This window comes from Oncorhynchus mykiss, chromosome 10, assembly GCF_057628025.1.
Source record: "Oncorhynchus mykiss isolate SJ-2025 chromosome 10, ASM5762802v1, whole genome shotgun sequence".
NCBI lineage: Eukaryota > Metazoa > Chordata > Actinopteri > Salmoniformes > Salmonidae > Oncorhynchus > Oncorhynchus mykiss.
The window spans coordinates 2540001-2554828 of NC_143031.1; the positions used below are offsets into that span (position 1 = coordinate 2540001).

General features: G+C 42.3%; 1 protein-coding gene across 4 annotated transcripts in view; it reads left to right on the forward strand.

The window, feature by feature from the left end:
* Positions 1-14828, forward strand: part of LOC110511297 (cell adhesion molecule 2) — a 473792-nt gene that overhangs the window by 322751 nt on the left and 136213 nt on the right. For all 4 annotated transcript variants that reach the window (XM_090188763.1, XM_090188764.1, XM_090188762.1 and 1 more), the window contains one exon: positions 12368-12520. In XM_090188763.1, coding sequence (XP_090044889.1) covers positions 12368-12520 — 153 coding nt within the window. The remainder of the gene's footprint in view (positions 1-12367; positions 12521-14828) is intronic.

Here is a 14828-nt window from a genome sequence, read left to right on the forward strand (position 1 = left end):
GCATCCTGTTTCCATTGATCATCCTTGAGATGTTTCTACAACTTGATTGGAGTCCACCTGTGGTAAATTCAATTGAATTTACATGATTTGGAAAGGCACACACCTGTCTATATAAGGTCCCCCAGCTGACAGTACATGTCAGAGCAAAAAAACAAGCCATGAGGTCGAAGAAATTGTCTGTAGAGACAGGATTGTCTGCTCTGAGACAGGATTGTGTTGAGGCACAGATCTGGGGAAGGGCACCAACACATTTCTGCAGCATTGAAGGTCCCCAAGAACACAGTGGCCTCCATCATTCTTAAATGGATGAAGTTTGGAAGCACCTAGAGCTGGCCGCCGAGCCATACTGAGCAATCGGGGGAGAAGGGCCTTGGTCAGGGAGGTGACCAAGAACCCCAGCTATAAAGTTCCTCTGTGGAAATGGAAAAACCTACCAGAAGGACAACCATCTCTGCAGCTTTTCTCCAACCAGGCCTTTATGGTAGAGTGGTCAGACAGAAGCCACTCCTCAGTAAAAAGCAGATGACAGCCCGCTTGGAGTTTGCCAAAAGGACTCTCAGACCGTGAGAAACAAGATTCTCTGGTTTGATGAAACCAATATTGAACTTTTCGGCCTGAATGCCAAGCGTTACATCTGGAGAAAACCTGGAACCATCCCTACAGTGAAGCATGGTGGTGGCAGCATCATGTTGTGGGGATGTTTTTCAGCTTTAGGGACTGGGAGACTAGTCAGGATTGAGGCAAAGATGAACTGAGCAAAGTACAGAGAGAGATCCTTGATGAAAAGCTGCTTCTGACCACTCAGGACCTCAGACTGGGGCGATGGTTCACCTCTGAATGTCCTTGAGTGGCCCAGCCAGAACCCAGACTTGAACCTGATCTAACATCTCTGGAGAGACCTGAAAATACCTGTGCAGCAACACTCCTCATCCAACCTGAAAGAGCTTGAGAGGATCTGCTGAGAAGAATGGGAGAAACTCCCCAAATACAGGTGTGACAAGCTTGTTTAGATTAATGAGGAGCATTTATTTTAGAATAAGGCTGTAACAAAATGTGGAAAAAGTCAAGGGGTCTGAATGCATTCCAAGTGTATGCAGTGTTACCCATGAATGCAGTCCCTGAAAACTACTGCGATACGGATCGAATCTAGCCTTCTCTTTCTCTCTCGCTCTCTCTCTCTCTCTCGCTTTGTGGCTACTGCTGTGGAATGTCTGAAGAGGCAGAGGAGCACACAGACACACACTGACGGCACAGGCAGATTTATTCCAGCAGTTGAATATTTGATAAGTGAGGGTCTGGATAGTTTAATATTCTGTAGTTTGTGATTGTGACCTCTTGACCTCTTCACTGCTCGCCCATAAAACCTCATCTAAATGTTTAAACAAATTTGTTCAATCATCAGATTTCTCTGAAAATAAAATTGGACATTTAGGATTCAGGACTGAATGGATGATGGAAAGTGAACCTTGACAAAAAATAATAATTAAGACAAAAAAGTAAAAAAAATGCCCGTTTTTGAGACTGAGACACGGACTAAACTCCCACCCTATAGAACACTAGTAGTCAGAACACTAGTAGTCAGAACACTAGTAGTCAGAACACTAGTAGTCAGAACTAGTAGTCAGAACCCTAGTAGTTCGAACCCTAGTAGTCAGAACACTAGTAGTCAGAACACTAGTAGTCAGAACTAGTAGTCAGAACCCTAGTAGTCAGAACACTAGTAGTCAGAACCCTAGTAGTCAATAGTCTGTACCAAACGTAATATTTGGTAGAGAAACCTTTGTTTGCAATTACAGAGATCATACGTTTCCTGTAGTTCTTGACCAGGTTTGCACACACTGCAGCAGGGATTTTGGCCCACTCCTCCATACAGACCTTCTCCAGATCCTTCAGGTTTCGGGGCTGTCGCTGGGCAATACGGAATTTCAGCTCCCTCCAAAGATTTTCTATTGGGTTCAGGTCTGGTGACTGGCTAGGCCACTCCAGGACCTTGAGATGCTTCTTACGGAGCCACTCATTAGTTGCCCTGGCTGTGTGTTTCGGGTTGTTGTCATGCTGGAAGACCCAGCCACGACCCATCTTCAATACTCTTACAGAGGGAAGGAGGTTGTTGGCCAAGATCTCGCGATACATGGCCCCATCCATCCTCCCCTCAATACGGTGCAGTCGTCCTGTCCCCTTTGCAGAAAAGCATCCCCAAAGAATGATGTTTCCACCTCCATTCTTCACGGTTGGGATGGTGTTCTTGGGGTTGTGCTCATCCTTCTTCTTCCTCCAAACACGGCGAGTGGAGTTTAGACCAAAAAGCTCTATTTTTGTCTCATCAGACCACATGACCTTCTCCCATTCCTCCTTTGGATCATCCAGATGGTCATTGGCAAACTTCAGACGGGCCTGGACATGCGCTGGGGCCATGACGGTGTAGTGTGTTACTAATGGTTTTCTTTGAGACTGTGGTCCCAGCTCTCTTCAGGTCATTGACCAGGTCCTGCCGTGTAGTTCTGGGCTGATCCCTCACCTTCCTCATGATCATTGATGCCCCACGAGGTGAGATCTTGCATGGAGCCCCAGACCGAGGGTGATTGGTCGTCATCTTGAACTTCTTCCATTTTCTAATAATTGCGCCAACAGTTGTTGCCTTCTCACCAAGCTGCTTGCCTATTGTCCTGTAGCCCATCCCAGCCTTGTGCAGGTCTACAATTTTAACCTTGATGTCCTTACACAGCTCTCTGGTCTTGGCCATTGTGGAGAGGTTGGAGTCTGTTTGATTGACTGTGTGGACAGGTGTCTTTTATACAGGTAACGAGTTCAAACAGGTGCAATTAATACAGGTAATGAGTGGAGAACAGGAGGGCTTCTTAAAGAAAAACTAACAGGTCTGTGAGAGCTGGAATTCTTACTGGTTGGTAGGTGATCAAATACTTATGTCATGCAATAAAATGTCAATTAATTACTTAAAAATCATACAATATGATTTTCTGGATTGTTGTTTTAGATTCCGTCTCTCACAGTACCTATGATAGAAATTACAGACCTCTACATGCTTTGTAAGTAGGAAAACCTGCAAAATCTGCAGTGTATCAAATACTTGTTCTCCCCACTGTATATATATATACAGTGCCTTGCGAAAGTATTCAGCCCCCTTAAGTTAATACTTTGTAGCGCCACCTTTTGCTGCGATTACTGCGAGAGACTGAAATTTTTTCCCATTCCTCCTTGCAAAACAGCTCGAGCTCAGTGAGGTTGGATGGAGAGCATTTGTGAACAGCAGTTTTCAGTTCTTTCCACAGATTCTCGATTGGATTCAGGTCTGGACTTTGACTTGGCCATTCTAACAGCTGGATATGTTTATTTTTGAACCATTCCATTGTAGATTTTGCTTTATGTTTTGGATCATTGTCTTGTTGGAAGACAAATCTCCGTCCCAGTCTCAGGTCTTTTGCAGACTCCATCAGGTTTTCTTCCAGAATGGTCCTGTATTTGGCTCCATCCATCTTCCCATCAATTTTAACCATCTTCCCTGTCCCTGCTGAAGAAAAGCAGGCCCAAACCATGATGCTGCCACCACCACGTTTGACAGTGGGGATGGTGTGTTCAGGGTGATGAGCTGTGTTGCTTTTACGCCAAACATAACGTTTTGCATTGTTGCCAAAAAGTTCAATTTTGGTTTCATCTGACCAGAGCACCTTCTTCCACATGTTTGGTGTGTCTCTCAGGTGGTATCTTTAAGAAATGGCTTTCTTCTTGCCACTCTTCCATAAAGGCCAGATTTGTGCAATATACGACTGATTGTTGTCCTATGGACAGAGTCTCCCACCTCAGCTGTAGATCTCTGCAGTTCATCCAGAGTGATCATGGGCCTCTTGGCTGCATCTCTGATCAGTCTTCTCCTTGTATGAGCTGAAAGTTTAGAGGGACAGGCAGGTCTTGGTAGATTTGCAGTGGTCTGATACTCCTTCCATTTCAATATTATCGCTTGCACAGTGCTCCTTGGGATGTTTAAAGCTTGGGAAATCTTTTTGTATCCAAATCCGGCTTTAAACTTCTTCACAACAGTATCTCGGACCTGCCTGGTGTGTTCCTTGTTCTTCATGATGCTCTCTGCGCTTTTAACGGACCTCTGAGACTATCACAGTGCAGGTGCATTTATACGGAGACTTGATTACACACAGGTGGATTGTAGTTATCATCATTAGTCATTTAGGTCAACATTGGATCATTCAGAGATCCTCACTGAACTTCGGGAGAGAGTTTGCTGCACTGAAAGTAAAGGGGCTGAATAATTTTTGCACACCCAATTTTTCAGTTTTTGATTTGTTAAATTCTTTTGAAATATCCAATAAATGTCGTTCCACTTCATGATTGTGTCCCACTTGTTGTTGATTCTTTACAAAAAAATACAGTTTTATATCTTTATGTTTGAAGCCTGAAATGTGGCAAAAGGTCGCAAAGTTCAAGGGGGCCGAATACTTTCGCAAGGCACTGTATATTCCATATTGAATGTGGAATTGTGTGTTGGTTGAATGTTCCAGGCTGGATCCAGAATGTTCTTCAGCTGGTGAACCTTGTTTTGTGTTGGCCAATGGCAGCTGTTGTCTGGCAGAGCTTCATGAGCTCCATTTCTCATAGATGAGATACCAACTAAGGCTCCATAATAGCTACAGTAGAAATTGTAGCCTTCTTGACAAAATACGGACTTTGTTTATGCTCCAGTATTCACTCATCATGGAAAGATTTAGCAAAGGTGATTTAACTAGTTCCTGGTGCTGAGCTTGAAGTTAATGTCGTTGCAGATGTTGATGGGATCAGACTCTGTAAATAGAACACATAGGCAGTCTCTGCCGGTAGTTAGTTTCCTAGCTAGCTAACGATTAGCTAACGGTTAGATACTGCCTGGTAGGCTGTAGCTAGCGTAAACCTAAACCTAACGTAGCTTAAGTTAGCTTGCAAAGTTACAAATCACAGATTGCAGCTGGCTAATTACATTGATTCGTTATGGCATGTCTAGCCAGCGTATTATGAAAGCTAGCTAGATAGATTTTCGTTTAGATAAAACAAACGTAGTTCGATAGCTAGCTAAGTTTGTTACGTTACCTTTTCAGTAACTGATGGAATGTTCTTGCACATCGAGGTACTGAGCACCACACCCTGACTAAACTTTACAGTTGTTGTTGACACAAACTTTTAAATAAATAGTTATTGACAAACTGATGTTCTATGATGGAGTGGTTGGTCCAGTGAGTAACGTTAGCTACCAGTTAACACCCAAACGGATCCACCTCGATTGGTGCAGTATCACGCCCTGAAATCCCCATTAATTTTGGATATTGTGGTTTGCTTACAAACAGGAAATGTAGATGGCCTGTTTCTACCGGTGAGATGCGGAAACGGTCTTATTTGCGTGTAGTGATGACACATAATATATGGTAATAACATATTAATGGATATATATACATATAGTGAAAGAGCCATGGGGAAATTTCCCTTTAGGAATGAAGAATATAATTGTTTTTTAACTCTGAGTTGGATATACCTTCTGCCAGCATGATCTCAGAAGCAGGGTTGACAGTTACGATGCGATTAGGAAGGACACATTTCGTTCTGAGCTGACAGATACAATACGATTAGGAAGGACACATTTCGTTCTGAGCTGACAGATACAATATGATTAGGAAGGACACATTTCGTTCTGAGCTGACAGATACAATACGATTAGGAAGGACACATTTCGTTCTGAGCTGACAGATACAATACGATTAGGAAGGACACATTTCGTTCTGAGCTGACAGATACAATACGATTAGGAATGACACATTTAGTTCTGAGCTGACAGATACAATGCGATTAGGAAGGACACATGTCGTTCTGAGCTGACAGTAACAATGCGATTAGGAAGGACACATGTCGTTCTGAGCTGACAGTTTATTTAGGGTGGAACTGATTACGTGGGCTTGCGTTACCGTGCACACACACAAACACAGACACGATAAGAAACAGAGTACAAATCATCCTTCCTTCCTGAAGTAAATGACACTAGATAGAAGGAAGGTTAGCCTGTGTGTCTGTCATGTGTTTGCCTCCCATGACAGAGATAGGCCATGACATTATGTGTTCTGTGTGTATGTTCATAACATAAATATATATATATATATATATATATATATTTAACCTTTTATTTAACTAGGCAAGACAGTTGAGAACAAATTCAAATTCTTCTTATTTACAATGATGGCCTACTGGGGAACAGTGGGTTATTTGCCTTTGGGCAGAACTACAGATGTGTACCCTGTCAGCTCGGGGGATTCAATCTAGCAACAGTTTGGTTACTGGCCCAATAAACAATAGTATAATATTCCAAGAAGTGACTGTGTTCTTGAGGACCTTCAATGCTGCAGAAATGTTTTGGTATCCTTCCCCAGATCTGTGCCTCGACACAATCCTGTCTCGGAGCTCTACGGACAATTCCTTCGACGTCATGTCTTGGTTTTTACTCTGACATGCACCTGTCAACTGTGGGACCTTATATAGACAGGTGTGTGCCTTTCCAAATCATGTCCAATCAACTGAATTTACCACAAGTGGACTCAAAGTAAAGGGACTGAATAATTATGTAAATACGTTTTTTTTTTAATATATACTTTTTGTCATTATGGCGTATTGTGTGTAGATTGATGAGGAGGAATTAAAAAGGGATTTTGCCAATCGTGAAGGAGAGACCTTCACTTGGACTGGACTCTTGTCAGAGAGAAAACCTCCTTGGAAAGACACAAAAATAGGAAAGGAATATCCAGTCTACTTATTCTGCAACAGCTGTATGTTGCCTCTCATCTCCACTGCAGAACAATAGGAGAGATGGGGTCTGCTTGGCAAGAAACCTCACTGGAAAGGCCAAAGACAAGGAATACAAAATGGCCGTATGCCATACCAGTCTATGCATTTTACATGTACGTCTTTTCAACTCAAATATTGCCATTTAAACCATTACCCATGCACTCTCGTCTGAGCTGATCAATAATGTTTCTGATATATTCACGTCTTGAAAGGTTCTCATTGATTTTCACATACCTTGCATTCTACTATTGATTTCTCCATGGGGTTCACCATTTCTGTAGGGAGATCACTGTTTCAAACGTCTATAATGTCAGGCCGCCTTTCCAATCAAGATGTCAGATATTCAAGCGTTTGCTACACCAGACACTGGCCTGGTAATAACATACTGTAATAACATACTGTAAAGACATTTACACCAGACACTGGCCTGGTAATAACATACTGTAATAACATACTGTGTAAAGACATTTACACCAGACACTGGCCTGGTTATAACATACTGTAATAACATACTGTAATAACATACTGTAACAACATACTGTAACAACATACTGTAATAACATACCGTAATAACATACTGTAAAGACATTTACACCAGACACTGGCCTGGTAATAACATACTGTATAAAGACATTTACACCAGACACTGGCCTGGTAATAACATACTGTAATAACATACTGTAAAGACATTTACACCAGACACTGGTCTGGTAATAACATACTGTAATAACATACTGTCAATACATTTACACCAGACACTGGCCTGGTAATAACATACTGTAATAACATACTGTATGAAGACATTTACACCAGACACTGGCCTGGTAATAACATACTGTAATAACATACTGTAAAGACATTTACACCAGACACTGGTCTGGTAATAACATACTGTAATAACATACTGTAAATAAATTTACACCAGACACTGGCCTGGTAATAACATAATGTAAAGACATTTACACCAGATACTGGTCTGGTAATAACATACTGTAATAACATACTCTATAAAGACATTTACACCAGACACTGGCATGGTAATAGCATACTGTAAAGACATTTACACCAGACACTGGCCTGGTAATAACATACTGTAATAACATACTGTAAAGACATTTACACCAGACACTGGCCTGGTAATAACATACTGTAATAACATAATGTGTAAAGACATTTACACCAGACACTGGCCTGGTAATAACATACTGTAATAACATACTGTATAAAGACATTTACACCAGACACTGGCCTGGTAATAACATACTGTAATAACATACTGTATAAAGACATTTACACCAGACACTGGTCTGGTAATAACATACTGTGTAAAGACATTTACTCCAAACACTGGCCTGGTAATAACATACTGTAATAACATACTGTGTAAAGACATTTACACCAGACACTGGCCTGGTAATAACATACTGTAATAACATACTGTATAAAGACATTTACACCAGACACTGGTCTGGTAATAACATACTGTAAAGACATTTACACCAGACACTGGCCTGGTAATAACATACTGTAAAGACATACTGTAATAACACACTGTATAAAGACATTTACACCAGACACTGGCCTGGTAATAACATACTGTAATAACATACTGTATAAAGACATTTACACCAGACATTGGCCTGGTAATAACATACTGTAATAACATACTGTATAAAGACATTTACACCAGACACTGGTCTGGTAATAACATACTGTATTAACATACTGTAATAACACACTGTAAAGACATTTACACCAGACACTGGCCTGGTAATAACATACTGTATAAAGATATTTACACCAGACACTGGCCTGGTAATAACATACTGTAATAACATATTGTGTAAAGACATTTACACCAGACACTGGCCTGGTAATAACATACTGTAATAACATATTGTGTAAAGACATTTACACCAGACACTGGTCTGGTAATAACATACTGTATAAAGAACTTTACACCAGACACTGGCTTGGTAATAACATACTGTAAAGCCATTTACACCAGCCACTGGCCTGGTAATAACACACTGTAATAACATACTGTAAAGACATTTACACCAGACACTGGCCTGGTAATAACATACTGTATAAAGACATTTACACCAGACACTGGCCTGGTAATAACATACTGTAAAGACATTTACTCCAGACACTGGCCTGGTAATAACATACTGTAATAACATATTGTGTAAAGACATTTACACCAGACACTGGCCTGGCAATAACATACTGTAATAACATACTGTATAGACATTTACACCAGACACTGGCCTGGTAATAACATACTGTATAAAGACATTTACACCAGACACTGGCCTGGTAATAACATACTGTAATAACATATTGTGTAAAGACATTTACACCAGACACTGGCCTGGTAATAACATACTGTAATAACATACTGTGTAAAGACATTTACACCAGACACTGGCCTGGTAATAACATACTGTATAAAGACATTTACACCAGACACTGGTCTGGTAATAAGATACTGTAATAACATACTGTGTAAAGACATTTACACCAGACACTGGCTTGGTAATAACATACTGTAATAACATACTGTAAAGACATTTACTCCAAACACTGGCCTGGTAATAACATACTGTAATAACATACTGTAAAGACATTTACACCAGACACTGGCCTGGTAATAACATACTGTAATAACATATTGTGTAAAGACATTTACACCAGACACTGGCCTGGTGATAACATACTGTATAAAGACATTTACACCAGACACTGGCCTGGTAATAACATACTGTAATAACATATTGTGTACCAATGTCCTGGTAATAACATACTGTAATATCATACTGTAATAACACACCGTAATAACATACTGTGTAATGACATTTACACCAGACACTGGCCTGGTAATAACATACTGTATAAAGACATTTACACCAGACACTGAACTGATAATAACATACTGTATATAGACATTTACACCAGACACTCGTCTGGTAATAACATACTGTAATAACATACTGTAATAACATATTGTGTACCAATGTCCTGGTAATAACATACTGTAATATCATACTGTAATAACATACCGTAATAACATACTGTGTAAAGACATTTACACCAGACACTGAACTGATAATAACATACTGTATAAAGACATTTACACCAGACACTGAACTGATAATAACATACTGTATAAAGACATTTACACCAGACACTGGCCTGGTAATAACACACTTTAAAGATATTTTTCTGAATTGTAGTATGTTCATATCTAAAGGAGTCTCCGCACATTCAGGATTAATGCACAATTTTCTATTTCTTTTTGACCTTGCAGTCATTTCATCCATTTTAGAATAAATATTGTTATTTATTATTGTAGAGTAAGGCTGTAACGTAACAAAATGTGGAAGAAGTCAAGGGGTCTGAATACTTTCCGAATGCACTGTATATGTAGAGGTAGTATAGTGTCGATGGATTAGGCCTGGGGTTGTACTATAGTCTAGTATAGTGTTGTTATAGTAGTAGTATTGTATAGTGGTAGTGTAGTTACCCTTTCTCATTGTCAGCGGGCAGCAGTCTCTTCTCTGAGCCCCCTACTGCCAGTATACAGGCCTGGGGAGGGTTAATGATGGCTGAGAAGTGGAAGGGGTCTGAACACTTTCCCAATGCTCTGTATGATGAAATTCCTTTACCGCAGTTCCGGTACTTACTGTAGTTCCATACCAGTCATTTGTGTCATGTCATTCTTTCTGCTGACATCTTTGAGTCTTAATCCAAAGTATATTTTTAACAGTTGTTGGAAAACGTTGACGCATAAAAATACTGAGGGAGATTTAACCAAAATTGTGTTATCAAACTTTGCATCTGCATAGTTGGTCCAGTAAATGTTTTTGTTAAATGTTCAGTGTAAATTGTTCAAGTATTCCTTGTGCAAAGGGTATTATGGTTGGTTAAACTTTGAAATCAATGAGTTTCTGCTCAATTCTGGATTCAAGCCCTGGAATTATCCTCACTCTCAAAATGATTCCGTATGTTTAGTTCTGATGAGTCTCTCTCACCATCTCCTCACTAACCCTCTCCTCTCTAGTCCTCTCCTCTCTAGTCCTCTCCTCTCTCACCATCTCCTCACTAACCCTCTCCTCTCTAGTCCTCTCCTCTCTAGTCCTCTCCTCTCTAGTCCTCTACTCTCTAGTCCTCTCCTCTCTAGCCCTCTCCTCTCTAGCCCTCTCCTCTCTAGTCCTCTGCTCTCTAGCCCTCTCCTCTCTAGTCCTATCCTCTCTCACCATCTCCTCACTAACCCTCTCCTCTCTAGTCCTCTCCTCTCTAGCCCTCTCCTCTCTCACCATCTCCTCACTAACCCTCTCCTCACTAACCCTCTCCTCTCTAGCCCGCTCCTCTCTAGCCCTCTCCTCTCTAGTCTTCTCCTCTCTAGTCCTATCCTCTCTAGTCCTCTCCTCTCTAGCCCTCTCCTCTCTCACCATCTCCTCACTAACCCTCTCCTCTCTAGTCCTCTCCTCTCTAGCCCTCTCCTCTCTCACCATCTCCTCACTAACCCTCTCCTCTCTAGCCCTCTCCTCTCTAGCCCTCTCCTCTCTAGTCTTCTCCTCTCTAGTCCTATCCTCTCTAGTCCTCTCCTCTCTAGCCCTCTCCTCTCTCACCATCTCCTCTCTAGTCCTCTCCTCTCTAGTCCTCTCCTCTCTAGTCCTCTCCTCTCTAGTCCTCTCCTCTCTAGCCCTCTCCTCTCTAGCCCTCTCCTCTCTAGTCCTCTCCTCTCTAGCCCTCTCCTCTCTAGTCCTATCCTCTCTCTCTCACCATCTCCTCACTAACCCTCTCCTCTCTAGTCCTCTCCTCTCTAGCCCTCTCCTCTCTCACCATATCCTCACTAACCCTCTCCTCTCTCACCATCTCCTCACTAACCCTCTCCTCTCTAGAGCTCTCTTCACTAACCCTCTCCTCTCTAGTCCTCTCCTCTCTAGTCCTCTCCTCTCTAGTCCTCTACTCTCTAGTCCTCTCCTCTCTAGCCCTCTCTTCTCTAGCCCTCTCCTCTCTAGCCCTCTCCTCACTAACCCTCTCCTCTCTAGTCCTCTCCTCTCTAGTCCTCTCCTCTCTAGTTCTCTACTCTCTAGTTCTCTTCTCTCCTCTCTAGCCCTCTCCTCTCTAGCCCTCTCCTCTCTAGTTCTCTTCTCTCCTCTCTAGCCCTCTCCTCTCTAGCCCTCTCCTCTCTAGTCATCTCCTCTCTAGTTCTCTTCTCTCCTCTCTAGCCCTCTCCTCTCTAGTCCTCTCCTCTCTAGCCCTCTCCTCTTTAGTTCTCTTCTCTCCTCTCTAGCCCTCTCCTCTCTCCTCAATTGCTCCACCCAGGGATAATTGTAACAAGTATTTTTTTTCAGTATTTGTTGAAATATTGTGTGTGTTGAAATAAGATGTGGACATTGTTATTGTTAGTGATAATATTCATTATTCAATTCTCTGTTTTCTCTCTCTTTGTCTCTCTCTCTCCCTCCCTCTCTGTCTTTCTCTCTCTTTGTCTCTCTCTCTCCTTCTGTCTTTCTCTCTTTAGCTCTGAGAGATAACCGCATAGAGCTGGTGAGAGCGTCGTGGTCAGAGCTGACCATTAGTATCAGTGAGATCACACTGGCTGACGAGGGGATGTACACCTGTTCTCTATTCACCATGCCTGTCAAGACCGCCAAGGCCTACCTTACTGTACTGGGTGAGGACATAATACACACGAGAATACAGACTCACACACACACACACACACACACACACACACACACACACACACACACACACACACACACACACACACACACACACACACACACACACACACACACACACACACACACACACACACACACACACACACACACACACACAGTGTTTTCATAGAGTTTTCATCTATATTTTTCATAGCTGTCTGTTTGCCACCACAAACTGCTGGCATTAAGACATCACTCAACGAGCTGTATTCCGCCATCCAGAGGTGGCGTTCCTAGTGGCCCGGAGACTTTAATGCAGGGAAACTGAAATCGTCTTAACTCATTTTTACCATATGTGCAACTAGAGGCAAAACAACTCTACATCCCTTTTACGCTACTCATAGAAATCTGACAAGAACTAGTAGTTAGAGCGTTGGACTAGTAACCGGAAGGTTGCAAGTTCAAACCCCCGAGGTGACAAGGTACAAATCTGTCGTTCTGCCCCTGAACAAGGCAGTTAACCCACTGTTCCTAGGCCGTCATTGAAAATAAGAATTTGTTCTTAACTGACCTGCCTAGTTAAATAAAGGTAAAATACATTAAAACAAATTACAAATCCTCCTGACTCCTGCTTACAAGGAAAAACTCATACAGGAAGTACCAGTGACTCGCTCAATACACAAGTGGTCAGATGAAGCCGATGCTAAGCTACAGGACTGTTTTGCTATCACAGACTGGAACATGTTCCGGGATTCTTCCGATGGCATTGAGGAGTACACCACATCAGTCACTGGTTTCATTAATAAGTACATCGACGATGTCATCCCCACAGTGACCGTACGTACATATCCCAACCAGGAGCCATGGATTACATGCAACATCCGCTAAAGGCTAGAAATGCTGCTTCCAAGGAGCGGGACACTACAACGAAAGCTTATAAGAAACTGTGCTGCGCCCTCTGACGAACCATCAAACAGGCAAAGCATCTAAGATCGAATCTTACTACTCCTGCTCTGACGCTCGTCGGATGTGGCAGGGCATGCAAACTATCACGGATTACACAAGGAAACCCAGCCGCGAGCTTCCCAATGATGTGAGCCTACCAGACGAGGTAAATATATTATATGCTCGCTTCAAGGCAAGCAACACTGAACCATGCATGAGAGCACCAGCTGTTCCGGACGACTGTGTGATCACGCTCTCCGTAGCTGATATGAGGGAGACCTGTAAACATGTCAACATTCACAAGGCTGTAGGGCCAGATGGATTACCAGGACACGTACACAGAGCATGTGCTGACCAGCTGACAAGTGTCTTCACTGACATTTTCAACATCTCCCTGTCCCAGTCTGTAATACTTGGATGTTTCAAGCAAACCACCATAATCTCTGTGCACCAAGGTAACCTATCTAAATCACAATCGCCCCGTAGCACTCACATCTATAGCCATTAAGTGCTTTGAAATGTCGGTCATGGCTGAAATCAACATCCCAGAAACCCAAGACCCACTCCAATTTGCATACCGCCCCAACAGATCCACAGATGATGCAATCTCTATTGCACTGCACACTGCCTATTCCCACCTGGACAAAAGGAACACCTATGTGAGAATGCTGTTCATTAACTACAGCTCAGCGTTCGTCACCATAGTGCCCTCAGAGCTCATCACTAAGTTAAGGTCCCTGGGACTAAACACCTCTGCAACTGGATCCTGGACTTCCTGATGGGCCTCCACCAGGTGGTGAGGGTAGGCAACATCCTGTCCTCGACACTGACCCTCAACAATGGGGCCCCTAAGAGGTGCATGCTTAGTCCCCTCCTGTACTCCCTGTTAACCCACGACTGCCTGGCCGCGCACTCCAACACAATCATTAAGTTTCCACCCGATACGACAGTGGTAGGCCTGATCTCCGACAACGAGACTGTGTCATGTGCCCTCAGGTCTTCAAAAAAGTCCCATGTTTTGATTGTTGTAATTTAGCTTATCCAGAGCATTCATCTTGAGATAGTGCAGTCCAACCAGGTCTTTTGCCTTTTGTCGTTCTGTTCCCAGGTAGGCCGTCATTGTAAATAAGAATTTGTTCTTAACTGACTTGCCTAGATAAATAAATGATTAATAAAATAAAAATATATAAAAAGATGGACAACCATATATCATAGTATATTTTCCTGAGTAAAGTAGCTGTCAGCAAAGTCAGAGGGAAAAGAGACAAGTGCAAGTATTAGTTAATGTTTAAGCTTTTTAGTGGGGGATTATTTAAGATAATCTTTGAAGAGGTTTCAGATGTTTTCAGAAGATTGGCAGGGACTCTGCTC